The following is a 27,866-nucleotide window of genomic DNA, read 5'->3' as shown; positions in this document are numbered from 1 at the left end:
GACCACCTTGTCGATAGTTATTGCGCATCAACTTGGTTTATTCAATAAAATAATTGGTTTTTTTTTAATTCCATCTCACAAATGGCCTTAGTTTCGTTTATTTTATGTCGCTTCTCGGTTTCGAACCACATCCCCTCGGTTATGAATCCAAAGTCTTGGCAACTACACTACTAGGATTGTCCGGTTCAAAGTATCACACTTTTTATAAGAAGGGCCAAAGGCTATTCAGGCATAGGTGTCACTGCGAAATGGCTATAGATCTTTTGTAACGAAGCATTAGGTATACTTTTTTTTTTACTCATATTACAATACAACCACACGAAGAAATAATAAAAATAACCACTCATGACATCATTAATACAACAGTGGGGATGCGGTTAAATCAACAACAGGTGCCGCACCCCAAAAGACGCTAGACCAAAATCTAGCAACATTAAATTGCAAAATTTATTATTTTGCTACAGCAGCAGCAGGTATACTTACGAGCACCGCTCCCAGATGACATATTGCTCAAACGGATGAACATTGAGAAGGGCCATCACTTCACCTCTCGTATTATTCGCCCAGAACGGCGTCACCACTTCTTCCTTGGCAGGACAGGCGTTCCTGAAACGGCAATAAGAACAGGTGGTCTATCATGTTGGTTCTCTTGTGCCTTCTCACGTTCTTATGACTACTCACGCTCAGACGGTCTGACAGACATAGGTCTGAGTAGCCGAAAACCAACTAACAGAGTTTGGTCCTATTGCAGGTTGTGTGTATTCTACGGACTTCGGGCCAAAAACCGAAACCAACAGTTTATGTGTACTTTTGGCACCTCGAATCGCAAATGTAGATAATTACCTATTTATTTTTGGAGGAAGTGTCCAAAGCTCGAAGTACCAAATTTTTAAGCAACGAAAGGCCCGGAGGTTCTGGGTAAAAGGATCTGCCAAGGCGAATTTTTAGACCAAATTGGCAAAAAGTTCCTGCCTTTTCTTTCTTGCTACCTACAACCCTTTCCTACTATATCGACCCTACTTCAGTGGATAAAGACACGGTCAAAAAATTGAGACTTACACGCCTTTCCGTTTACGCCCAGAACGGCGTCACCACTTCTTCCTTGGCAGGACAGGCGTTCCTGAAACGGCAATAAGAACAGGTGGTCTATCATGTTGGTTCTTTTGTGCTTTCTCACGTTCTTTTGGCTACTCACACTCAGACGGTCTGACAGACATAGGTCTGAGTGGCCGAAAACCAACGAACAGAGTTTGGTCCTAGTGCAGGTTATGTGTATTCAACGGACTTCGGGCCAAAAACTGAAACCAACAGTTTATGTGTACTTTTGGCACCTCGAATCGAAAATGTAGATAATTACCTATTTATTTTTGGAGGAAGTGTCCAAAGCTCGAAGTACCAAATTTTCAAGCAATGAAAGGCCCGTGGGTTCTGGGTAAATGGACCTTCTAAGACGAATTCTCGGACCAAATTGGCAAAAAGTTCCTGTCTTTTCTTCCTTTCTTTTCTTGCTACCTACAACCCTTTCCCACTATATCGACCCTACTTCAGTGGATAAAGACACGGTCAAAAAAATGAGACTTACACGCCTTTCCGTTTGAACGTTGGCACGTCTTGAAAGATCTGCGGTTTGGATGGGTACGGCGTTTCCGCAGTAGTGGTTGTTGTCGCGGCAGACGCGGTAGTAGCGGCACTTTGCGTCGTGGTCGCTTTAGTGCTCGCCGTGCTGCTGCCCTGGGTAGACGCTTCGGTTTCGTCCCTACCAGCATCCTCAGCGCTGAATGTGGTTCCCGTTAGGGGCAGGACGGTCGTTGAGGCTACAGTGGAGGAGTAGGGCTCGGTTTCGAGGGTGGTCTCTTCGGTGGTTGACGTTGAGAAGTCGGGGGGCTCTGTGCTGGAGTCTTCGGCGCTGTCTGGTAGTGGTGTGGTTGTGCGGTTAGCCTGGAATGTAGTGTTATGAGGATTAGAGAAAACATAGACGTCAGCTGGGTTCGAATCTCGGCCGGAATGGAAGATCCGTCCCTAAGTCCCTACCTAATGACCTGGGAATGTGTTGGTGAATATTAGCGGCCAGAAAACAATATACAAAATAGCTTAGTTATCTTGGAGGGTGGACGGCTGGCTTTTTAGTCCGTCTTTCCTTTATTATTACAATAGTAATAAAAAGGTATAAGGGACGGACCCAGCTTTTTCATATCCTACCCTAATTCTTTTTTCGATGTTGGGCTAGGTACAGACATTTCGATGTGTTAAACAGTTCATCAAAAGACATGAACGTGTACCTGATTCACGTGTACCCTTTTAGCTTTTCAGGCAAAATAAGAAGAACAAGAGAGCGACATAAAGAGTGCTGGAGTAAGTTAATTTGAAAACGTCTGATCCGGGAATCAAACCCATCAGTTCTGGTTCTCTAGAGTCACGAGCTAACTAGACACACACAAGTAATCGAGTCAGGTATTCGTAGAGTGACAAATAACTCGAACATTCCTAGGTTCCTACAGTATCCTAATAGTAAAAGTGAAGAAAATTACTATTGAATAATCGCAAACGTGAACATTTTCATGAAAAATCAGCAGACAACACGACAACAGGAAGTGTTAGGTGACTATTTTCATGGAATAATATAGCTATGACACCTCTTTTCTATTAGGTATTTCTTTCGTCATCTTCTACGTGCAATAACCGGCAGGTTATTGATGCAGGTGCAAATATTTTGCAAGTGAAAATTTTAATGGCGTTAATTTCACGTTGTTTTGACCAGATAAGAAGATACCTATATGAGCATTAAAGTTCTGAATTACTATTCGTATTCAATGAAAATCAAAAACTCTATAAAGTTGTTCCACTCAAAACTCGAAATAATCGTAGGTAAATAATCCTCACTATAGCTTGATAGGTGAGATACATAGTTGGCTTATTATCTTATTAGATAGTTTAGATACCTTTTCCTCATAGCAAACATCTAGGAATAAATCCAATAATACCAATATAACACACATGAATGATAGTGATATTGATAGATATGTACCTATAAGATTTAATCAGATATAAGATAGGTACAAGCCACATTTACATTCATAATCTCGTAAAATGGTCACTTATTCTCAATTCTCATCATTATACAGCAGAACCCATTGGTAACTACTTCACATAGATACCTAATGTATGCATTTCTCTCATGGGATCACTCAGGTTCGTTCTCATAGTCTCATCGGGCCTCGTTGCGTTGCTCTAACTTTAAGTACTCTTAACAGTAGCCCTTTTAATTTTAGATGGGTGTTTCAACTGTTTCACCGCTGTTTTTATTTCATGAAACAATTGTTACATTAGACTCGTCTCGTCTGTGTCGTAGCTTGCCCATTGTAGTATGCCTCTCATCAAAGGGGCGAGAAGAGACACAATACTTCCAATTTAGGTGCTGGGTCAACACGAGAACACCAGAAAGTAGCCCGTGGGCTGGCACTGGTGATTCCAGGGCTCCTTGAAGAACCAGGGCCTGGGGCAAAAGGGGCCCCCCTGTAAACGACCCTGGAAACACTCCCTCGCAGATGCTAATGCATGTTCTCATCACCAAGTGAAAGTAAAAACCTCCTCGTCTTCTTGGTTTGACTATGCACATCACGTCTCTGACACCAAAGTAAAGTTATAGTTACCAAATAGATAGTTATAGTTACCAAATAGATAGTTATAGTTACCAAATACTTAGTTATGTAGGTATAGTAGCTCTTATAGTTACCAAAGCGGTGTTTGGTTCAGGGTCTTCTAATTTCTAAATTGTGTTTACGTAATTCTGAACCGCGGGTGACTTATCTCTCTACGATTTGTTGAAACTGTGATGTCACTTTTATAAAAGTACAATGTCGTTTGAACCGACCGGGTTTTATTAACTGTTATGTATTCATTGGTGGACATAAACTTTTCGGTGGGACTTTAATACTCGAAACTAGAGTTAAATAAAATTTAGGTTTAGGTAATTCCAGTGTCCACACACCGGCCGTCGACTGTGCGTGAAACTGAAGACACACCTTAATAGGTATTCTTTCTTTGGGGGGACATTGAGGGTATGCTGATACTTAGTGTTCTCTTGGCTATCGAATTTTCCTTCATCACATCATAATCTCTTCTCCTGACATTCTTCACACAGATCTTGCTACAACTCAACGAAACCTTTCCCTCGACACAATTTCCTCTTTTTCCACACATTCCTCCTTCTTCTTGGCACTACCAATTTGCAGATTCGACATCACATACCTCACAGCTCAGGTACCACATGCCAAATCAATTTGAGATCAATATTTAAACCGCGCGCGCGCCCTCTTTCAATCCTTCACGTCAACTGTCCGGGGACTGCGCGACGTAAGTCGTATGCTCTCCGGCAGGTCGTAGCACTTGCACACGCAGCATGACGGAAACCGGAACCAATCGGAGAACACGCCGCGACACTCGTCATGCGGGTCGTACGCTAGGAGGCGGTGCAGTCGGTATTGTTGCTCGCAGCGGCAGCCCTTGCGACAGTACATCTGCTTGTTCTCGTGCCTGCGGGAGAGAAACAGGGTCAGGTGTAAGCATTCCTATCTAGTTGTAGATTTTGAAGTGGCACTGGAATTTTCTAGTCAAAAAATGTTTACCTACCATGCTGGCACCGGTCGCTATGCGCATTTATATGTCACAGCGACTCATTTTCCTCACGAGGCTGAGTGGGCCCCGCAACATCCAGTCACAGAATCAATCATTTGCATGATACAAATTCCTTGACCACGCCGGGAATCGAACCCGGGTCTCCCGCGTGCAAGGCGATCGCAGTAACCACAACGCCATGGGAGCTGGTTATTAGTTACCTATTATCTTATTAGATACCTAGTTACCTACATTTTCCTCATAGCAAACATCTAGGAATAAATCCAATAATACCAATATAACACACATGAATGATAGTGATATTGATAGATATGTATAAGATTTAATCAGATATAAGATATGTACAAGCTATAAAAGAGACCTACATAACACCTATCAAGTTGGGCGCAATCGCAATAGCAGGTAACATAAATGTGACATACGCTGTTACAGACATCAAGGCATAAGTGAAACCCGAGAAACATTACCCGACATTCACAATGTGCTGTTACCTATTACAGTCTTCAGGATGTGCTCTTACCTATTACACATACTCGGGGTCCTATGATTACGATTACAATAACCTATCAGTTCCTATATACCTAGTAGGTATACATATTACTATTATAACCTACCAATGTACCTAGTCGTACTGAAATTCCTATTGTATCTATTCGTAACCATAATATCATACCTAGATAGGTAGCTATGCATAAGAGTACCTACAAACCTACAATCGTCTATGAAATTCAGTTATTCAAGCCTGTACCTACATTATTTTGTCAGATATTAGCACCCTATCGTACATAACAGACACAAGTAGGTACCTATGTACGTAGTTAATATGATGTACCTACCTAACAGACATAAGTACATAACATGTATGTACAAAGTTAAGTAACATGATTATTGATTATGTTTTGTATGTAATAAATTGAGAAATCACATGTTTTGTATATCATGCTATTATTTTGTCAGTCTGGCTTAGGTTCTACATAATCCTATGTTTTGTTTGGCGTTTGATAGACAGGCCAATTAGCCTGGATTATCTACTTGATTATCAACTCCTTTTGAGATTGGCTGATATTACAGGTGATAGGTAGGTAAAGACTATCTTGTGTAATCTTGTAATCTAGCATAATCTTCTGGAAAACCCGTTCTGTATAATATAATAAATTTCACAGTCATACCCCACTAAAGGGTGCTATCATATCCTCTAAAAGCCCGCTCACACTGCACAAAACGAATTTCGCCGGCGAAAAATATCGTTGGCAATGTGAACACCAAGATTCCTTTATAGGTACAAGTCTCACGGAAAAAAGTCCTGACTTAAGAAAAATTCTTTCGTAAAGAGTAACCGGGCTGTTCTGTTGCGTTGACTAACTAGCTTGATAGCTTTTGAATCTTTTGATAAACTGTTTTGGTGGTCTATTCATTCGTGCTTTGCTACTGTTTGGCCTTTGACACTTTAACCATCTATCTACATATATTTAGGTAATTAGTAGGTACCTACCTGTCAGACATACCTAGGTATAAGCCTACCATGTGGAATTCTGACCATCTGAAACCTTATTTTCCTCACCACAAACCACAACATTTATTTTAACTACCTAACACTTTAATTTGAATTTGACTTACCACAAAGGCCGAGCTCGCGGTACTGGTACTCGTGCTGGTAGCGGCGGTAGTGGGGGTTTGATGCTCGTACCTGTTGAGCACAGGGGCGTGGCCATGATTGAACCACCCATATTCCACTTCGTTATGGTCATCTAGTTCTGTTCTGAGAACGGACAGATGGCGCTGCTCACCATACATTCGCTTCATGAGGCCATGGTTTTCGAATACAAACCTCCTCACAGCGTGCCTGCGGGAGACGGATTAAGGGCGTATAGTATATTACAACACGGACGGAATAAGGGATAAAGTATAGACTAAGGGCCTGGTTTAAGAGTCGGACTAAAGGCCATGGTTCTTAAAGACGAACTTCCTCACTGTGTGATGTCTGGGGAAGTGAATAAAACGGACCAAGGGCGTCTATTACAGCACAGTAAAATCCGCCCCGGGCGGGAATCGAACCCGCGGCCTAGCGCTTACAAGGCAGACGCACTACCAACTAAGCTAACTAGGCTGGCGGAACGCTGTCTTTCTGTTCCCAATGATCCATATTCGACTGTATCTCCACCTGTACTATCCAATCTATAGGTGTTCTTCCTCTTGTGCCTAAAATATATTGTGGTATCGGTTATAGGTATCTGATGAAGAGCCATTATCTTGTTATGACGATATTATCGCGATAACATAACCGAGGTGCTACCTATTATCTCTACAGTGTCCATGCTGTAGGTACCTACCTACTTTGTAGTGGTATCTTTTTAGACATAGGGAGATTTTAATGAAGAGCCATTATCTTGTTATGACGATATTATCGCGATAACATAACCGAGGTGCTACCTATTATCACTACAGTGTCCATGCTGTAGATACCTACTTTGTAGTGGTATCTTTTTAGACATAGGGAGATTTTGCTGTAGGTATTGAATGTATGGGTACCTACTGTAAACTGTAATGATATTTATTTTCTAGACATAGAAAGAGTGATCTTTTTAGACCGTCTTTTCTGTAGGTATTTTGCGGTCTTTTAAGATAATTATATTGGGTATGTTTATGTACTAAATTAGGAATCACTCTGTACCCACTGTATTTAGAAATAGGAGGTAGGTACGTAGGTATTCAAATGATCTTTTATATTGGAAGAGTGAACATAAAGATGAGAATATAGATTACCTAGTTATGTACATGGTAGGCACCTAGGTACATACATGCCTGAATTGCCCATGAGCGGAATAAGACTTAAGATTTCCATTACACCCTCGAATACAAACCTCCTCACAGCGTGCCTGCGGGAGACGGATTAAGGGCGTATAGTATATTACAACACGGACGGAATAAGGGATAAAGAAAAGACTGGGTCTATAACAAACCGGGTGTATAATAATACGGAGTATAGACTAAGGGTCTGGTTTAAGAGTCGGACTAAAGGCCATGGTTCTTAAAGACGAACTTCCTCACTGTGTGATGTCTGAAGAAGTGAATAAAACGGACCAAGGGCGTCTATTACAGCACAAACAAAGGGCTGAGTCTATAGCATGGAAAATGGACTAAGGGCTGGGTCTAAGTATATCATGGAACATGGAATAATGGCTGGATCTAAATGATGGATCAAGGGCTGGATCTAAAATATGGATCAAGGGCCGGATCCATAGGAGGAACAAGACCTAAGAGCCGTGCTTAAACACGGATGGGAGGGCCAAAACGAACTAAGGACCCCGCGTCCTTCAATCGAAATCAAATGAACTTTTTTCAACTCCCCCTGCGTACTCGTACTTTATATGGGTTCAAAGGAGTTGAGTCCTTCTTGGATAAGTGAGTTTTTTGATCATTAGTAAGTTGACAAGTGGATCTACGAAACACACACCATGGATAGGCCGAGCCGGGGATGGTGCAGTAGGTTTGAGTTCTAAGATCGCACGGGATGTCTATCTTTCTGGACTGGCGGAAAGCTTTGGAACAGGAGTTGTAGCCATCGTAGCAGATCACCAGATGTACGTCCAGAAGTTCAAACACCAGCTGTGAACAGAGAGCGAAAATGTCTACTAAAAAATCTGGTGTGAACATCACACGACTTTCCTTATCCTATTGAAAGATGCTTATTTGAGTGTTCTTTTACCCTAACTTTTACAATATCTCTAACCGTTTTGTCGCTATAGCTGAAAACCGCAAAAAACGGTCGAAATCTGTATTGAGTGTTCTTTTACCCTAACTTTTACAATATCTCTAACCGTTTTGTCGCTATAGCTGAAAACCGCCAAAAAACGGTCATTTTACCCTAACTTTTACAATATCTCTAACCGTTTTGTCGCTATAGCTGAAAACCGCCAAAAACGGTCGAAATCTGTCAAAAGTGGTCAAAATACCGCCAAGCGCAGCAACCATCTCAACCAGACGTTTTGTGTTGCATCCTTGTCACATTTGTGAACTACATACCTACCAAATTTCAGGTCTCTAGCATATACCGTTCCGGAGATATTGTTAAATTACACCGAAAACCGCCAAAAAGCGGTAAAATGCCGCCAACTGTTGCACCGGTCTTAGCCAAAAGTTTTGTGTCGCATCCTTGTCACATTTGAAAGATACATACCAAATTTCAAGTCTCTAGCTCTTACCGTTCTCTAGATATTTTGTTTACAGGCGGACACACAGACAGACACACACACGGACCAATGGCTGAAACTTTGGATTTAGGCTCTAGGCTAGGGACCTCAAAACGTGTTTTGGCACTAAAATCTGACCATCGAAAATTTGACCTGATTACCTACATTACTTTCCTTCCTATAGGATAAGGAAACTAAAATAAAGGTGTTTCTGCTTATTGAGAGTAAAAGGAAAAATGACATCTCCACCATTTTGGTATTTTTGTTGAATGGCAAAAAACTTGGTCAGGTTAAATTGAATAACTTTTACGAGTATTAACTGTTTATAACCTAAATAATTATTTATTAATTATTACTGGGTAGGTAATTCTTAATGGTAGGTAATTATTAGTGTAGGTACCTAATTTTCAGAAATCTTTGCAGTTTTGGGCAGTTCTTTGTTAGTTTTTGTCCGCTACGAATTAAAATAATTACATATTAATTAATTAAGTATGTAATTTAATTCGTTTACTTTAATTTAATACTAAATTAGTCAAAAATAATTAATGCAGAACTTACCCAGAGGATCAGGATTCTGTAGTCCATTAGACACCTTGTTAGTTTACGTTGAAACGACGAAAAATTCACTCATGTTCTTTTGGTTCTTTAGAACTTTTGTTCTTAGCTATGTTATGGGATAAGAGAAGTTTAACTTCATTTGATTGGAAGAAATTTTTTGAAAGTCTAATCGTAATTATCTCTACTTTTAAACGATTAACATTACCTATTAATATCTTGGTTTTGTTATTTTTAGCAGGGTGATGTTATTAGTTCTGCCAATTTATAGATACCTAGTAGGATTCTTAGGTAAGTACCTACATAGGTAGGTAAATACGAAAAGATAAAGCTTGAATCAGACGTAAGAAGATACGAGTACTTTTTCATTGGAAAAAATTAATTTCTAGGTAGGTACTTAAGACAAGTTATCTCAATCCTTTATCTCTTTATAGTCTAGATTTCTAAGTAATCATCACTAATTTATAGAGGTAGGGTAGGTATAAAATTTATAGGTATGTAATAAGCACTTGTGATGATTAAAACGTAGGAACCTATAGTTTGCGATAATTTAGAGATAAACCCAAGTGCTAGTCTCAAAGCCCTGTAGTGATAGTAAAAGTCAATTACTTTTATTTGTAAAAGTAAACTGATTACTGAAGAAAGTTATTGAAGTAAGTACTTGGAGTAAATGAGTATATACCCATATTCACGTCTAAAAATACCTAAATTAGCCACCTACCATATAACTAGGAGTAGCTACTTATACTCGGTCCTTAACTCTGTCCATTCATTCATTAGGTACAGGTACCTACCAACATAACTGGTTCCTTAAAGTTATACCTGAAGACTTCTTAGGTGGTTTATTATGTAGGTATGTACATACGTACCTACTTAGTGTAGGTATACAATATATTATTTACTTATGATTAATATTAAAATATTATGAGAACAGATTAATGGACATCAGGTACCTAGTTTTACGTACATAGGTAGGTACCTACATATTAGAAAAATGTCGGCTACCTACTTCAGTTAAATAAAGAAGTTTGGATAGGTTATGGGACCCGGTCCTAATTTCTATAGTTACTTAGATGCTTGGAAAATTTACATGTTATAGGAAAGTATCTCGGTAAAATTACCAGAAAACAAAAATACATCCACGTAGACTCTGGCGTACCCACGTAAAAAAAGGGATCAATTTGCACGTTATCTTATCTAGCCAAAGGGGGATGGAATTTTTTTTTATCTTTTCGGCGAAAAACAACTATCATTAAAACCTTTAGGCCGCACTAATCCAATTGGCACTTGACACAAGATGAAAAAAATTCACAATCAATTCATTATTTTTCTATGCACTTGATACCCGACAGTTTCAAGTTTCTCACGAACTAGCAAAAAGTTACTGCTCGCGGAGCTGCCAGTAGATTCGCAATTATCACTCGAATTCAGGTTAGAGGCCGACGTCGGACAGATAAAAACCAGGAGAAAAAAAAAAAAGTCGCAGACAAAACAAGAAAAAAAGATACTCGTATAAATCGAGTCACTAGATCAAGAGGCCGGGATTTGGTTGTGTCTATCGAGCACAGACATGTGGGTCAGTCCACACAACTGTTCCAACTGAACAGTCCTCTCTCAAGTCCACTTTCGCCGACCCCTTTCCTCCTCTGATGAGAACTCTGTTTTCCCTTTTCATGATAGTAGTCGTGTCTGTGAGCTTTACGCGTATTTCGGGTGCTACCCCGAATTAATTCTCAAGATGATATTTAATTGCAACCTTAATTAAATATCATCTTGAGAATGGGATAACACCCGAAATTCGCGCATAGATAAAACTCGCACTTCGTGCTCGACCCCCCGGGGGCTTCGCGTGTTCGCTACGTCATAGTCATGCCTCATGGCTGGATCTCGGATTCACTTTCTTCTGCTTGGCCTTCGGTGTGATTTATTTTGCTCGACTGTACCGCAGCTACGGTCGAACTTGGAGAGTTCGGAACGCCGTATACGGTCGCGCTGCGCGCTCCCGGAGCTTCGCGGGGTTGTGCATGGGGTCGCGCTTTGCGCTCCCTTGTTTACGGTCGCGCTGCACGCTCCCGGGGGCTTCGCGGGGTGTGCATGGGGTCGCGCTTTGCGGTCTTAACAGTTGACAGTGTGGCTGGCTTAACAGTTGACAGGATAACAATGTTAACAACAAAAGTTATTATGTCACAGGTTAGTTTTCGAGTTCCAACTGTTTGACCGTTTTGATTTCGGGACTACAAGACAGACCAAAGGCGAAATAATAAAATTGTCTTAAGCTTTTCTTTGAGGAAAAATTCGAATTTTGAACAAGTGTGCGATGCCTAAATATGAAAATAGGTACAAAGTACTTACCTATTATGTTTCCAAAAAAATTACTTTACTTTTCATAGTACCTATACCTACCTACAAGTTTTGTTCTGTAATCGCTTACCTAACATGGCTGCTTTCTAAGCCTCCACTTTCCCAAATCATTCGCTGTCCACTGCATGTACACCTCCTTGGGAAATATTTTGAGGTTAGAATTTTGCGCACCAAAATTCAAAAAAATTCAGCATGTGAATTTTTAATTTTTAGTAAGAAAGTTAAATAATTAATTATTTTATTAAATTAACCATCTTCTTTTTACCTATTTCTTATTTTAAAAGGTCCAGTGCATTCAAAAATCTATGCTTGTATTGCTCGTTTATCATTAGAAAGTCCAAATATCCTCAATAATTTAATGTGGAACCAGTGAAATCCAAGAGCTTGGTACCTACCCTGCTGGAAGATCTAGTTTTTCATCATGACAGGGTTTAGCTGTATTGAATGTATTGGAGGAAGAGATGTATCCAGAATCAAATCAGTGTTCTCTCCCAATTCTGAGTAAGTTGAGGTGTTCCTATTCTTTTCTTAAAGAGGTTTGACAGAGGGAACTGTAACTACAAAGGTCTTATTGCCCAGACAGGATAGGAGAAAGCCAGCTGTTCCAAGAAAGAACATTACCTGTTCAGGATAAAATCTGTCCCAGCAAGGAATCAAACCTGTGGTCTAATGCTTACAAGGCAGAAGTGCTACCAACCAAGCTAAAATTGTGGAAGAATAGATTCTTTACTTTCAAGATCTCTACATGGTTTAACAGGCATTTCAGGCTGTACCAACCTTTTCTCACAATCTTACTGGTTCATTGAGACTACCTATCCTATAAAGCAAAGTTAAGATATGTCTATCATTTTTTTTTTTTTTTTTGGACTAGGATCTAATTCTCAACATTATTTTATCCTGTTTTACCCAGGTTGTTATTTGTGGTCAATGGAAACAAAGTGGACATTCACAGCAGCAGGAGTGGAGATTTCATTCACAGTTTGAACTCAGAAGTGTCTACATCGGAACAAATAGTTGCATTATTTCTCAACCCAATCAACACCAAACATCTGGTGGCTGTGTTTGAAAATGGACATGTTGTCACTTGGGTGGCGGAGAGTGGAAATATAGAGTCTACGAGTGTGAGTACTTAACCACTTGCAAGTTATGTCAATGAAATATTATTTTAGTTTTATTATACTTACTCTGTGGAGCTAAGTGAAGTTACTCATTAAAGTATGTAGGAGTACTTCAATATTGTCTGTCCAAAGGCAGGGGACCAGTCTTCAAAATACCTAAGCAGGAAAGTAGAATTTATGAAAGTAGGAAAAATGTGTTAAACTGAGAAATTGACTAGGTACCCCGTTCCGAGAACGAACATTATCCCATCAGGATAAAATCCGCCCCGGGCGGGAATCGAACCCGCGGCCTACCGCTTACAAGGCAGACGTACTACCAACTAAGCTAACTAGGCTGGCGGAACGCAGTCTTGAGCTACAGGTTTGTTGGGGTTGTAGTCCTTAAGGAAAACTTAGAGAACCCGACCATTTTGTCTTTTTTTTTGTTTATTTGGGAACTTTTTACCTTTTGTTCAGTAGAGATCCTCAATTTCTTTGACAGGTTTGGTTTTCATCATCCTCACTTACATATACATCAAAGGAATTGCTCGATCCACTTTCAAATTGACATGCAGAGTCTTCAAATTTGTTCAAATTCTCAAATCAAAGAGGTGCAAGAGTATAGGATACTCTCAAAAGAGCAGGCCTTTTCACTGCACCTATTATAGACGTAGGTACATAATTCTTCTACCTACTTAATAAGGAGGTTTTTAAACAAAATGAAGAAGGAATCTCGAATTCTCGAACATTTTCTGTCCCCAATGATCCATATTCGACTGTATCTCCACCTGTACTATCCAATCTATAGGTGTTCTTCCTCTTGTGCCTAAAATATGTTGTGGTATCGGTTATAGGTATCTGATGAAGAGCCATTATCTTGTTATGATGATATTATCGCGATAACATAACCGAGGTGCTACCTATTATCTCTACAGTGTCCATGCTGTAGGTACCTACCTACCTACTTTGTAGTGCTATCTTTTTAGACATAGGGAGATTTTGCTGTAGGTATTAAATGTATGGGTACCTACTGTAGGTAATGATATTTATTTTCTAGACATATAGAAAGAGTGATCTTTTTAGACTGTCTTTTCTGTAGGTATTTTGCGGTCTTTTTAGATTATATTGGGTATGTTTATGTACTAAATTAGGAATCACTCTCTAGGTACCTACATAATATCTACTTATGTGATTTTTTTTTTTCTGCTCAAAGTGGGCACAAGACAGTAGAGGAATCTGCTATCTAATCACAACTTCTTGTTTTCCCACAGAGACTCCAAGCTGGCGAGAGTTTTGTGCGAGTTGTGAATGCTAGATGTCATGTGAATGTGATAGAAGAGTCTAGTGTGGACATTTATGCTGTGGTAGAGATCAAGGGTCAAGATAAGTTGATTCACAAGATGAAGGTGTTTGCTTATGAAACTGGCATGGAGAAACATGTTACTCACAAAATGTTCAATGGGTTAGAGTAAGTGAATGCCAATCAATCATCCTTTTTTCTTGTCCCTCAATTTGCCAAATTCACAATTGATTGCTCAATAATATGCATCTGCCCACCAAGCACTGACTCTCAACCCTGAGTTGCTGGGTTTGAAATTTTGAATCCAGGCCAGAGCAGAAATTTTCAAACCAAACTTTTCCATTCTTGACTTCTTTGATAGGCAGGAATAAAAGAGGATGTGGCTTGAAGTAATGTGAAAGGAGTGTCAAGATATGTGCATTTTTTTTTTCTTACATGTCTACAAATCTACTACTTTTCTCACTTCTAGGTTTGAAGATGTGGGATCATTGAATGTGATATACTTTGGTGGACCAGACAGTATCCAGTTGAATGGGAAAACAATATCTGGCAGATACCTATGTGTGACAACAGGACCCAAGATGTTTGTGATATTCCTCAGATGCATTTTTGAACCTTGGTAAGTTATTTTATGTTAATTTTGGCTGGGGACGTTAAGCAGGGAGTAGACCAGCTCAGTCTGGCTGGGGAACTTTAAACAGGGACACCAGCCTGGAATTTCACTTGCTAAAGAAATAGCAAAGGTTGAATGCAATGGGGCATGCACTCGTAAAATTTGTAGCTAAAAACAAATGTCAAGCTAAAAGCAATCAACCAAGAGTTGATTGAGAGGCTGATAAAAACTCCGACCCCGGCTGTACATGGGAGAAGACGAAGAAGAAGAAGAAGAAGATGACAGACAGGCTGTTGATTTCTGGTTGTGACGAATTTCTTTGGATTTTCGTCCCCAAAGATTTTTTTCCCACGATTTTTATCAACGAAAACTTTTTGAAAAAATCTACAATAGAAGCTATATATCCATAATGAAAACACTTCTTTTGATCAGAAAAAATACAAGATTAATTTTTTTCCCTCAGGTTTGAGCAAAGCATGGCCATGTTTAACGGGCAGCAGATTCACTTGAAAAGCTGTTGGTATCAGCTAGGTGGAGGCAGAGGGTATACCAGCGTATCCTGCCATCCTACAGACTTTAATGTAGCTGTGGGTGACAATACAGGCCGAGTACTGGTGTATACAGGAGTGTTCCTACACGCTGAAGATACAAGTAAGTTAAGCAACCTTGGGAGTGGTGAGTATCTGGATGGGTGACACTGTCATCCTACAGATTATAACGTAGCTGTGGGTGACAATACAGGACGAGTACTGGTGTATACAGGAGTTTTCCTACACGCTGAAGATACAAGTAAGTTAAGCAACCTTGGGAGTGGTGAGTATCTGGATGGGTGAGCCCTAAGGAGTGCTCTCTAGCCTTGTGGGAAAATGTCTGACTCCTAATCAAACTGGTTTCGTTCACAGGGCATGATAGCACACAAGAAAGGAAGCGTCACCTTAGCCAAGATAAGCTTACGGACTCTACCGATTCTTCAGACGATGAAGATTCCAATACATCTACCGACAAAACTGGCAGTAAGACTGAAAAATCTGGCAGTAAAACTGATAAAACTGGCAGTAAATCGGCTGACAAACGACAGAATGCCATCGACACTAAAGGCACAGCTGGTGGAGGTGGCGGACTTGGAGCCATCTGTAAAACATAACACATAAGTAGAGTATTCTGACCTAATAATATCAAGAAATTTTTGCTGGTAAGCCAATGGGGAAGTGTTAGCATTTTTACAAGAGCTCAATTGAAAGTCAAAATCGGGTAAGAAGGTGTTATCAAACCAAGGGGGGATATCTCTGGAGTACGGAAGAATATGACTCGATCTAACACAGTTACTGAAGGCCGTCATCTCACCAAATCGAAGACATAAGGGTTTCGGTTTATTAACGGTAAATTTCTCTGCGGGCTGGTTTGAAATTTTGAATCCAGGCCAGAGCAGAAATTTTCAAACCAAACTTTTCCATTCTTGACTTCTTTGATAGGCAGGAATAAAAGAGAATGTGACTTGAAGTAATGTGAAAGCAGTGTCAAGATATGTGCATTTTTTTTTCTTACATGTCTACAAATCTACTACTTTTTTCACTTCTAGGTTTGAAGATGTGGGATCATTGAATGTGATATACTTTGGTGGACCAGACAGCATCCAGTTGAATGGTAAAACAATATCTGGCAGATACCTATGTGTGACAACAGGACCCAAGATGTTTGTGATATTCCTCAGATGCATATTCGAACCTTGGTATGTTACTTTATGTTAATTCTGGCTGGGGTACATTAAACAGACAGTCTGTCTAGGGGACTTTATAATAGGGAATATAGAGGCTGGAATTTCCTTTGCTAAAGAAATGGCAAAGTGACACATTTCTTTGGATTTTCGTCCCAGTAGATTTTTTTTAATCCCTATGATTTTTATCCACAAAAACTTTTCGGAAAAATCTCTAATATACCAAGAAGCAACTACTTTGTTTAGAACACCAATTTAAAACTCTTATTTTGATGGAAAAATAAAGATTTAATTTTTTCCCTCAGGTTTGAGCAAAGCATGGCCATGTTTAACGGGCAGCAGATTCATATGAAAAGCTGTTGGTATCAACTAGGTGGAGGCAGAGGGTATACCAGCGTAACTTGTCATCCTACAGACTTTAATGTAGCTGTGGGTGACAATACAGGCCGAGTACTGGTGTATACAGGAGTTTTCCTACACGCTGAAGATACAAGTAAGTTAAGCAACCTTGGGAGTGGTGAGTATCTGGATGGGTGACACTGTCATCCTACAGATTATAACTTCGCACCCTACCCCGTCTGCCTGGTACTATAGTGAACATTACTAGCGCTCCCAATGGACAAATGGTCGTGTCTACCAGGGATAATTGTGAGTAACTCCTATTGGTGTTCGAAATAAGTGCTAGACAAAGGATGGGTTTCACCAACTTTCTTTCTTTTTAGCCCCTAATAGCAATGTTAACCCTATCCAAATCTAACAATCACAGGATCTTAGCTTAAAAAACCTTCTAGTTAGGGGCTGAAAAAATATTGGTTTCTTCTTCGCCTTCTCCCGCGTACAGACGGGGTCGGCGTTTTTCGTCAGCCTCTCAATCAGCCCTGGGATGATTGCTTTGGGCTGACATTTGGTTTTGGTTACAAAAAATTTACAAGTGGATGCCTTTCGCAATCAAACCCTTGCTATTTCTTTAGCAAGGGAAATTTCAGGCTGGTAACCTCCTTGTTTAAAGTCCCCCGGCCAGACATGAAAATGTTATATCTATCTCAATAGGGGAAAATGAAAACAGATCGCTTTTTTTGTTACCACTGAAAATGCCGTAACTGGCGAAACCCGGTATGGTAGTTAAAAAAATAATATTGTAAAAAAAGCGATCTTTTCATTTTCCCCTGTTGATTTTAATTTGTTTTACCAAGTGTTGTGTACACCCTTAAAAGTCCTAACTTCTTAATATAGGTATCTATTTCTTGTGTTCTCAGCTCTTCACATGATAGATCAGACGTCCCTCATGATGAAAAAGGTACTCGCCTCCATACAACGTCTGGTACGGGACGAGTACCAGCTCGACAGTCCGAAGACCCAGGTTCGAACCACGAGTTTCCTGACCCACGATCCTCGGACTACAAGTCTGGTGTTGAACAGTAGGAAGGGCCACATTCAGTTCTTCTCGCTGACGTCCAATGCTTTGCTATTCAATGTAAGTAGAGATAATAACCCCCCCATAAAAAAAAAAAAAAAAAAAAAAAAAAAACATGTTTAACTTTTCTTTAACTCTCTCTCCCTCCCCTCTCCAGTCTACGTGTTCAAGCCATCCTGTTCAAAGCCTGAATCTATCATCTCCACTAAAAGACATAACGCGGGGATAGCAGCTTGTTTTGTAGCCACTGGAGGTGTACCCCCATCAGATGATAGGATAACGTCAGAGTCCACCAAACCTTGGTACGATGTCACCCAGCTGTATTTCCTTACGTCCAAACTGGTGAGTTGTTTATTTACTTTTTAATTTCTTCGTTAATGACTCTTAATATTAAGTACCTTTTATCTTTTTATTATCTTTTAACACCACTAAAGTTAGGTTAATTTTAGATATTATTTTATTTTTACTTTTTTTCTCCTTCTTTTCTTTTCTAACTGACGTTGTACAATTGTATTCATTGAAATGTTGTATTTTTAATGTTATATTATGCACAATAAAAATAAATTGAATTGACTCAGGAACCTCAGTGGTACAGTTGTTAACGCGTTGGACTTCGGATCTGGAGGTTGGTGGTTCGAGTCCAAGTCAAGTCAGAAAATTTATCTAGGTGTAAAGATCGGGGAACGATATTTGTGACAAGCATTTAAATGTGCTTAACACAGTTAAAAATTCCTTCTTTATTGAGTGACAAAAGATCTTATCAGGTCGCAGTGATATTAGGGGGTTTATTTTGGTCAAAAAATGACGAGCGGATGCCCTTCGCACTCAACCTTTGCTATTTGTTTAGCAAGGGAAATATTTTCAGGCTGGTATCCTCCCTGTTTCAAGTCCCCCAGCCAGACTAAGCCGGTCTACTCCCTGTTTAGGGTCCCCTAGCCAGACTAAGCTGGTCTACTCCCTGTTTAAGATCCCCCAACTAGACCTATTTTGATAGGATAACGTCAGAGTCCACCAAACCTTGGTACGATGTCACCCAGCTGTATTTCCTTACGTCCAAACTGGTGAGTTGTTTATTTATTTTTTATTTTTTTTTTTTATTTTCTTCGTTTATGACTCTTAATATTAAGTACCTTTTATCTTTTTATTATCTTTTTAACACCACTAAAGTTAGGTTCGAAGGAAAAAGAGGTAGAGGTAGAAGAAAATTTGGTATGTTATCGGATATCCTGAAGGGCAAATCATATGCAGAGTTAAAGAGAGGATGCACAAGATAGAGAAAAGTGGAGAAAGTTGTACTGATACCTGTCCTTGGACAGATTTACAAATAATAATAATAAAGTTAGGTTAATTTTAGATATTATTTTATTTTTACTGTTTTTCTCCTTCTTTTCTTTTCTAACTGACGTTGTATAATTGTATTCATTGAAATGTTGTATTTTTAATGTTATATTATGCACAATAAAAATAAATTGAATTGAATTGACTCAGGAACCTCAGTGGTACAGTTGTTAACGCGTTGGACTTCGGATCTGGAGGTTGGTGGTTCGAGTCCAAGTCAAGTCATAAAAATTTATCTAGGTGTAAAGATCGGGGAACGATATTTGTGACAAGCATTTAAATGTGTTAAAAATTCCTTCGTTAAAAATTCCTTCTTCATTGAGTGACAAAAGATCTTATCAGGTCGCAGTGATATTAGGGCGTTTATTTTGGTCAAAAAATGACGAGCGGATGCCTTTCGCACTCAACCTTTGCGATTTGTTTAGCAAGGGAAATATTTTCAGGCTGGTATCCTCCCTGTTTCAGGTCCCCCAGCCAGACTAAGCTGGTCTACTCCCTGTTTAAGGTCCCCTAGCCAGACTAAGCTGGTCTACTCCCTGTTTAAGATCCCCCAGCTAGACCTATTTTTCCCCATCTTTGAATGTAATTCTAATTAATCAGTCTCATCCGTCACATTCTTCCAGGAACTCATGTATGTCAAACTGCTGAGTACATTCGAGGACAAATCCGCTCCGCTCTCCCTCCCGTACAAACCACTACAAACCAAGACTCCCTTCTCTTCCATGATAGCCCAGGAAGTGACTGAAGAAACCAAAGGACAAAATGGGGAGGAAGAGAAAGAAGACAAGTATGAAAATCTGGCCAACATGGGTTCCATTGATAAGGTGAGTGAAAGAGGAGCATTCATCAGAGATTAGGGAAAAACTGGTTTTCTTCTTACTTTTTTCTTTTTCATTGCCTTTTCCCATGTTCAGATGCGGTCGGCGTTTGTCGTCGGCCAGGTCGGCCTCTCAATCTGAGTGATCGCTTTGATTATTAAGGTTTTATATGAAGGAAAAAGTCCGAAGGATCGATTTTTTCAACAGGTTCGATAGAGGGAGTTGTAAAAGTGATGATCTTGTAGTTCCGAAATCGAAGAGAGAAAAAGGACGGGCGCCGTACCATGAACGAATCTTATATGCTTAGAATAAATTTCACCCCCGACGGGAATCGAACCCACGGCCTAGCTCCTACGAAACTGACTAGGCTTGCGAATTTGTGTTTGTATTTCCTTTCCCAAACAAGTCTGGCGAGTTAAAAAGTTGCTAGACTGTTGCAAAAACATTTCTGGATTGTTGAGAACCATTGTTTCTGAGGAACATGTTGTTCGTGTGTACTAGTTCTAAACATTAAGAAATTGCTATTTTATGTTTCAGTTCCTGATGTACAGACCTATGTCGATGGCACCTTTAGAACTGCTCTGTGCTGAGCTCATCAAGTCTACGCTCAATAAGTAAGTACACACCAAGTATACTTTATTAATCAAAGTGAGTTCCAAGTTTTCCTGAAGGTAGAAAGACACTAAAATCACCACTTGAGATCCAAGGTCTTATTGTTCCGAAAGAAGAGAAAAGGAAGACACGTTAAAAGAAAGCCAGCCGTTCCGAGAACGAACCTTATGTGTTTAGTATAAAATCCGCCCCAGACGGGCATGGAACCCGCGACCTAGCGGTTATAAAGCTGACGCGCTACCCTCCAAACTAACTGGGCTGGCCAACCTTTAGTATCTTCTTTTTAATCCCTCATTTTGCCACTATCTTTAGGTTGTGATTATGTACCGGGTTGAGATGAGACAGGATATTGTTTCTACAGTTAGGCATGGGAGTGGAAACTTAAAAACAAGGCAAGTTTACCAACCTTGCCTATCTCAACCCGGTACATAACCACGACCTTAATGCCTTTTTTTTTTTATTTTCAGGAAGGGCAAATCCCAAGCCACCCTCCCTACAGGTAAACCTGAGCATGACACTGACGTCACAGCTATGGATGTGGATTTACTAGACATAAACTATGATGACGTCACACGTACCCCTACCTCACTCAGCACCATGGATGATAGTTGTCTCATGTGGATTCAGAACTTGGTGTAATTTTAAGGTATTGGTCCTTGAGTTTAAACTTGGTTTAACTCTCGGATTAAGCAATTGCTTGATTTTTAAAAATCCAAAATTTTTAGCCAATCAGATTGCTTAATCCGAGAGTTAAGCTTAAACCGAGTTTAAACTCACTTCGCGGCCTCCAGCCTAAATTTCATCAGCAAATGGTTTCTTCAAGTTAAATTGATCCCAAGGACAAGGTCCTTGACAAATGGAGTGTGCCTGAAGGCATGTGATGTGTTCCAATCCACTCGACCCAAAAGTATTTGAATTGAATGAAAACTGTATTTCTCCGTCATAATCCCGGACACACTTACCAAACATTTAGAGCGCGAGTTTCCCATCTCAATAGCTGAAATGAATCGCCCTGTAATGCCTGTCTCATGTTTGTACCACACGTCTTCTCTTGCCTTGCTGTCTGTTATTTTCAGGAGCATTCTTCGGAGTTCTGTTCATAGTGCTGAATAGGAAGGTTCAAATCCTACGCAGGAGGTTAGCACTAGGCGAAAGGAAGCTCTATCTATTCTGTGAAGTCCTGTGCAATGCTGCCATCACTTCTACATTCCTAGTCACTATGCTCCTCCTGTTCTCCGGCACCTGCTCCTCTGACATTCATGGCTCTGACCTCCCTCCCATGTCTTGTCCTGAGGGTTCTATTCCCATCATTGGTATGTTCATGATTACGTTTGATGGCGGATACCGTACTGTGGTAGAACTCAAGCCAGACGCGTTCCCTATGCACATGCTCATCATACTGTTCATCTTCTACTTTGTGTTCACTGTGTTCTGTATCACACATTGTTACTCCAGTGGATTCTTCATGGTTCAGTTCATGTTAGGATCACTATGGGGTAGGATACTAGGGGAGGGACTACATGGGTACTTGGGTCAGGACTGGGCAGACCCGCGCAAGTTCGCTCTGGTAGGCGCGGCGTCTCAGATCACAGGCATGGCAAGGTCTCAGGTCTGCATTGTTTGTCTTCTCCTGGAGGGAGGTAATGTGTTTGAATCCTGTGGTGCTCAAGTGTTCCTGGCTACTATTGTTACCAAGGTGGTGGCTGAGTTGTGTATCCCCAGCATCTATCATGTACAGTTAGATCTGATGGGATTCAAAATGTCGATCCCACAAGGTAAGACAAGGTCCAAATCCTACAGCCAGACTGGACCCATCCTCTGAGAACCCTACAGGTCCTGCGTGCAGACCGTGATAGTTATCCTCCTTGTCCTTACACCAGGAGATACCTTTATCTGAAGGGGGGTAAAATAATTGAATCAGAGGACATTTGGGTAAAAATTCTACGTAAAAAGTCGTACAAATCCAAATCTCAAGTCCAAATCATAAATTTTCATTAGCCGTGTCAAAGAAGAAAGCTAGAAAATCGATTTAACTCGGGATCTAGAAGTCGTACCTAGAAGAAAAAGAACCATTTCCAAGTCCCACATTTTTTCTACTCTTTAAAGGCGAAAACCTCTGCTAAATAAGTGCATAAGATCTATTGACTAATGACATTTATTTATTTAAACAAATCAACGGACAGAGCCCATGTGTGTATGAGTTGAGTATAACTTACCACTCTGAGAGCAAGTCCATACAATATACTGGTCATCGGACCCTGAAGTAACACACGTATACGTGTAAGGGTCATTGAACTCTGCTCGTGATGGTGAAAATCTCAGATGGTTAATAGACCGGCCTTTGTGAGGTTTGGAGATCACACTGCTTAGTTTGAACCTGAGGATAGTCAAAGAGGACGGTATGAAGATCTGTGGACCGTCCGTGTTTAATAATGGAAAAAACACTCTGCAGCCTAGTTAGTACTATTGATTAATTTATTTAATTGAGACATCTTTTGTCTAGCTAGAGAGAATTAAACAGAGAGAAGAGTAGCGTCTGGCTGTGGGACTAGAAATAGGGGGAACAGCTAACCCTAACCAGCCTAGCTAGCTGGCAGTTCTTCAAAGGGTTCTCTCCGCTTTCAAAGAATAAGCACAAGTCCTCACAACCTCACAATGCGATGGTTGACTGCAGTTCAGGACGAGCCAATTGAACATGGCTAGAGTCCATCACCCTGGTGTATGGCAGAAAAAATATATCGTTTCTTTATTCTGCCATCATCATTCGGCTACAACTGAAGCCGCTGGAACAACAAAGAATACAAACCAAGATAAGAGAATACTGGATATGTTTTCACTTGAGAAAAGATTAGGTTAGGTCATCAAGTGAAAACATAGTAAAGACAAATACCAAAGATAAACTTACGTTTTAGTCTCAACATCATAGTTCCAAAATCAAGAATCTGTTCTTTGTACGTCGGAAGACCAGTTTGTATCATATCTACCACTTCTTCCGCCGGATGGGGATGCGTACGCTATATATCGTTGATAGAAGGGAAACGCTACATGGCGTTATCACAAGGAAAGATGTGGCCAGGTATAAGATACATTTACACATGGGACATGTCAGTATGCAGAAGGTTAAAGTTCCTAACACACCAAGACCCAGACCTGACATACCAAATCCAAGCAAGGTAATACCAGAGCCAAGTACTAGCACTGTAGAGGGAACAGATGTAAAGAGTAGCGAGGAAGATGAAGATGAAGACGAGAAGAAGGATAATGCAAACGATGCTAACTTGTAAGGAGGAATTTGAAATGAGACTGTGAACCAGTGGCTAGTGGTATGCTGGGTAGGCACATGAGATATTGCATTCGTTGAGAAATAAAACCTGCTTCAACTATGACCACTTCCTAGGTTCGATTTGTCCATAGAGCTGTGTCCACACATAGTCGACATCTTATGATTTAAATTTCATTGTTAATCATGAGATACTTTTTGACTTCTTTTTTCATTTTCTTTTCGTTTTCTAATTTTCGTTTTCTTTCAGTTTTAATAATAAAAAAAAAAAAAACAAAAAACTATAAACAAGTTGCATTACCTCAACGTCTGTTTCGTTAGAGTTGTTCATTTTATTGACAGCTTGCTTCTGCTTCCTTCCTCCTGCTCGTGTTCTCGTGTTTCCACTGTTGATAGTCGCGTCACTCAAACCTTTCTTGTTGGTCTGAAAAATAAATAGGTACATTAGAAAAAATAATATGTCTTAGTAAAATATAATTTTTACTTTCCTTATCCTATAGGAAGGAAAGTAATGTAATCGGGTCAAATTTCCGATGGTCAGTTTTTAGCGCCAAAACACATTTTGAGGTCCCTAGAGCCTAAATCCAAAGTTTCAGCTATTGGTCCGTGTGTGTGTGTGTCTGTCCTGTAAACAAAATATCTCGAGAGTCTTGAAATTTGGCATGCAGCTGTCAAATATGACAAGGATGCGACACTTTTGGTTAAGATCGGTGCAACGCTTGGCGGCATTTCGGCCGCTTTTTGGCGGTTTTCGGTGTAATTTAATAATATCTCGGGAACGGTATGAGTTGGAGAGTTAAAATTTGGTATGTAGTTCACAAATGTGACAAGGATGCAACACAAAAATTTCGGTTAGGATTTGGCGTCTTTCGACCATTTTTTGGCGGTTTTTAGCTATACTGACTAAACAGTTAGAGATATTAAAATTACAATAGAAGAACACCCAAATAAGCATTTTTCAATAGGATAAGGAAAGTCGTGTGATGTTCACACCAGATTTTTTAATAAATAAAACAAAAAGTTTTTTTTTTAAGTTTGTATAATAAATAAAACGGATATTTCCACCCATTTCCCGATTTTGAAAATTTGGACCTATTGCAATACTTCCTCATTACTAGTATAGCTTCGTCATAACTGTGGTAATAGAAAGTAAAAAGCATCATTACAAATTACAAAACATTGTACAAAACTAAGAAAAATATATGACCACTCTTTGAGCGGTTCATAAAGATAAAAAGTACCAGAACAGGTTACCTGTAGATGGGAAATTACCAGTAGAGGGGGTCCTCCCCCCTACTCACCAAGATATAATTCAGTTAGAGGTTAAAATAACCCTACTGAAAAAGATAACCGGGCCTGGCCCAAAACCCTTACAATGCATCCAATCCACGTCATGACCTCTTTTGCAGGTTTCGGACAAGATTTTCATACAATTTATTAAAATTCTCTGATATCTCAATATTTCAGGCGCTTTTGCCTTTTTCCCGGGATAAAATTCCATGAATTTTTCCAGAAAATTAGGGGGCGGAGGTACTTAAAAAACAGCAAGATTACCCCTTGTTTTAAATAAAATATACAATATGCAGAATGTCAAGGAATATAAGGTTGGAATGCGAAGCGACCGTTTTTATTTCAATATTTTTAATTTTTGCCCGGGTGCAAATTCCACGACTTTTTGGCCGATTTTTCAGATTCCATGGCTTTTCCAGGTGGAATGCGAAGCGACCGTTTTTATTTCAATATTTTTAATTTTTGCCCGGGTGCAAATTCCACGACTTTTTGGCCGATTTTTCAGATTTTCCAGGTCGCGTATAAACCCTGCTGGTATGCTCCCTGTTTAAAGTCCCCCAGCCAGACTAAGCTGCTCTACTTCTGCTGATAAATGAATGGGTAAAAGGCAGAGTGGACTAAGTCCAAAAATCGACTTTCTGAGTTATCTATATCGTTGGAAAGAGTGTGAAAAGATCTACTTTTTACATTGGTCCCGAACTTCACTTCAGTGTTATATTGATTATCTATATCGTTGGAAAGAGTGTGAAAAGATCTACTTTTTACATTGGTCCCGAACTTCACTTCAGTGTTATATTGACAAGAATCTGTTCTTTGTACGTCGGAAGACCAGTTTGTATCATATCTACCACTTCTTCCGCCGGATGGGGATGCGTACGCTATATATCATTGATAGAAGGGAAACGCTACATGGCGTCATCACAAGGAAAGATGTGGCCAGGTATAAGATACATTTACACATGGGACATGTCAGTATGCAGAAGGTTAAAGTTCCTAACACACCAAGACCCAGACCTGACATACCAAATCCAAGCAAGGTAATACCAGAGCCAAGTACTAGCACTGTAGAGGGAACAGATGTAAAGAGTAGCGAGGAAGATGAAGATGAGAAGGAGGATAATGCTAACGATGCTAACCTGTAAGGAGGAATTTGAAATGAAACTGTGAACCAATAGCTAGCTAGTGGTATGCTTGGTAGGCACATGAGATATTGCATTCGTTGAGAAATAAAACCGGCTTCAATATGACCATTCTCTTTTTCGAAAAATTAAAACTTCCTAGGTTCGATTTGTCCATAGAGCTGTGTCCACACATCGTCGACATACACTGCATCGACAACATAGATTCACCTCGTCGATCGACGGCCATCGACTATGTGTGGACACACCTTAAGAGCCGATATCGAAAAGGGGAGGGGGGGGGGGGTTGGCAAATTTAAATAAAAACTACAATTTTACATTAAACTGTATAAAGACAAACAAGTGATGTTTTATTTTGAAGAAAATAAAAGGGTACAGACAGTAGTTTATAGGTAATAATTTACAATGTACATTTTCGCTAGAAGGGAACCGTTTCTCAAAGGTATTAGATAGTTTTTGCTTCCAAAACTAGCGTCCCGTTAATTGAACTCTTGAACGTTCTTTGACGAAAACTCGTTTCTGCACAAGAAACGCGTTTTGGTCAACTTACGTCTCAAGTTCGAATTATCGTCACAAAAACTTTCTATTTAAGAGGTCCTTTTTCCGACTTAGGGGCCCTTTTTCCGAATAATAATAGTGCTTATTTATACTGCTCGCATAGGACTGAAAAGTCCCTTTACTCCAGCAGTAGGCTACTACTATTATTGTGGTCAAATTCTCAAATTATATGAGGATAAAATTCCATACCTCGGCTGGGATTGAACCCACGCCCTCCTGTTTACCAGGCGAGCGCCTTGACCACTACACCACCGAGGCAAAAAAAAAAAAGAAAAAATGAAGAAGGAATAGAAAGAAGAGGAAAAAGAGGTCGAGGGAAGGACAAAGAGGAAGGGGCGAGGTACAAAATCTCATGTGTGTGAATATCCCTAAATATCTACATAATATTTGAAGAAAAACAATGTTTTCATTTAAAAATGTTCTCACGAACCTCCCTCTCTCCATTTATTCCTCCCTTACCATCCATTACTTCTTCTCCCCCCCTTTTATTCCCTCCCTATTCTTCCCTTCATCCACTCCCTTTATCTCCCCCTTCCCCTATCTTTCTCCCTCCCGATCCCTAAAGTCTCTTCATCCCTCTATCTTCCCTCCCTTTATTTCTCCCTATCCTTCCATTACCTTTTCCCTCCCACTTCCCACTCCTCTTCGTTCCTCTCTTATCTCCATTTCTCTCTCCCTTCCTCACAATTGTACTCCATTTCCCTCCGTCGTTTCTCCCTCCCTCTCTCCATTTAATTTTCTTCCCAAAGGGAGACTTTTTTTAGGGGAGCCGTTTTTCCACACGTTTTCCTCTGTATTTAGGTCGAAACCTTGACGTGTGCCCACCTTTCCCTCTACGCCTCTTTTTACGTTGGTTTTTCTCTCTTAATTAAGTAATTGTTTTTTGTTTTTTTTTTTTTTGTTTTTTTTTTTTTTTTTTTTTTTTTTTTTTTTTTTTTTTTAAATTTGGGTG

The 27,866-nt window shown here is 39.9% G+C and overlaps 4 protein-coding genes across 5 annotated transcripts; 2 read left to right on the top strand and 2 right to left on the bottom strand.

The window, feature by feature from the left end:
- Positions 1-471: 471 nt before the first annotated feature.
- LOC103506092 (protein spaetzle 4-like) lies at positions 472-10,520 on the bottom strand. 2 transcript variants are annotated; one of them, XM_026821239.1, is made up of 6 exons: positions 10,502-10,520; positions 9,384-9,489; positions 8,090-8,241; positions 6,253-6,478; positions 1,583-1,938; positions 472-606 (listed from the first exon to the last, which is right to left on the bottom strand). In XM_026821239.1, exons 2-6 carry the CDS (start codon positions 9,408-9,410, stop codon positions 480-482), a joined length of 888 nt encoding a protein of 295 aa, XP_026677040.1. In that variant the 5' UTR covers positions 9,411-9,489; positions 10,502-10,520; the 3' UTR covers positions 472-479. The 2 variants fall into 2 exon arrangements, with proteins under 2 accessions (XP_026677040.1, XP_026677041.1); XM_026821240.1 differs by lacking the exons at positions 472-606; positions 10,502-10,520 and adding an exon at positions 1,060-1,120 and having other exon boundaries at positions 9,384-9,639.
- On the bottom strand, positions 3,222-4,569 carry LOC113466115 (protein spaetzle 4-like). The gene has a single exon (XM_026821242.1). The coding sequence runs from the start codon at positions 4,515-4,517 to the stop codon at positions 4,317-4,319; it is 201 nt and encodes a 66-aa protein (XP_026677043.1). The 5' UTR covers positions 4,518-4,569; the 3' UTR covers positions 3,222-4,316.
- Positions 10,521-10,641: 121 nt separating the features above from the next.
- Positions 10,642-17,887, top strand: LOC103506091. The gene is made up of 10 exons (XM_026821230.1): positions 10,642-11,071; positions 12,032-12,242; positions 12,652-12,862; positions 14,110-14,306; positions 14,608-14,757; positions 15,215-15,402; positions 15,654-15,884; positions 16,339-16,480; positions 16,771-16,998; positions 17,722-17,887. The coding sequence occupies exons 2-10, from the start codon at positions 12,163-12,165 to the stop codon at positions 17,885-17,887; spliced, it is 1,593 nt and encodes a 530-aa protein (XP_026677031.1). The 5' UTR covers positions 10,642-11,071; positions 12,032-12,162.
- Positions 17,888-18,024: 137 nt separating this feature from the next.
- Positions 18,025-21,299, top strand: LOC103506090. The gene is made up of 4 exons (XM_026821241.1): positions 18,025-18,221; positions 19,841-20,041; positions 20,573-20,649; positions 21,115-21,299. The coding sequence occupies exons 2-4, from the start codon at positions 19,847-19,849 to the stop codon at positions 21,284-21,286; spliced, it is 444 nt and encodes a 147-aa protein (XP_026677042.1). The 5' UTR covers positions 18,025-18,221; positions 19,841-19,846; the 3' UTR covers positions 21,287-21,299.
- Positions 21,300-27,866: the final 6,567 nt, after the last annotated feature.

The sequence above is a fragment of the Diaphorina citri genome, unplaced genomic scaffold (genome assembly GCF_000475195.1).
Source record: "Diaphorina citri unplaced genomic scaffold, Diaci psyllid genome assembly version 1.1 scaffold214, whole genome shotgun sequence".
NCBI lineage: Eukaryota > Metazoa > Arthropoda > Insecta > Hemiptera > Psyllidae > Diaphorina > Diaphorina citri.
Note: the sequence above shows the minus strand (reverse complement) of the source record. Positions and strands in the feature narration are given on the sequence as shown.

Excerpts from the sequence above, each read along its gene's own strand:
- LOC113466115 (XM_026821242.1), bottom strand. The coding sequence starts at position 4,517 with ATGTACTGTCGCAAGGGCTGCCGCTGCGAGCAACAATACCGACTGCAC.
- LOC103506092 (XM_026821239.1), bottom strand. The coding sequence starts at position 9,410 with ATGGACTACAGAATCCTGATCCTCTGG. Across the intron at positions 8,242-9,383 it reads ACAGAATCCTGATCCTCTGG|CTGGTGTTTGAACTTCTGGA; the intron begins GTAAGTTCTGCA and ends CTCTGTTCACAG. Across the intron at positions 1,939-6,252 it reads CCGCGAGCTCGGCCTTTGTG|GCTAACCGCACAACCACACC; the intron begins GTAAGTCAAATT and ends ACTACATTCCAG.
- LOC103506091 (XM_026821230.1), top strand. The coding sequence starts at position 12,163 with ATGACAGGGTTTAGCTGTATTGAATGTATTGGAGGAAGAGATGTATCC. Across the intron at positions 12,243-12,651 it reads GTGTTCTCTCCCAATTCTGA|GTTGTTATTTGTGGTCAATG; the intron begins GTAAGTTGAGGT and ends TGTTTTACCCAG. Across the intron at positions 16,999-17,721 it reads AGTGGTGAGTATCTGGATGG|CTCTTCACATGATAGATCAG; the intron begins GTGACACTGTCA and ends TTGTGTTCTCAG.
- LOC103506090 (XM_026821241.1), top strand. The coding sequence starts at position 19,847 with ATGTATGTCAAACTGCTGAGTACATTCGAGGACAAATCCGCTCCGCTC. Across the intron at positions 20,042-20,572 it reads ACATGGGTTCCATTGATAAG|TTCCTGATGTACAGACCTAT; the intron begins GTGAGTGAAAGA and ends TTTATGTTTCAG. Across the intron at positions 20,650-21,114 it reads ATCAAGTCTACGCTCAATAA|GAAGGGCAAATCCCAAGCCA; the intron begins GTAAGTACACAC and ends TTTTATTTTCAG.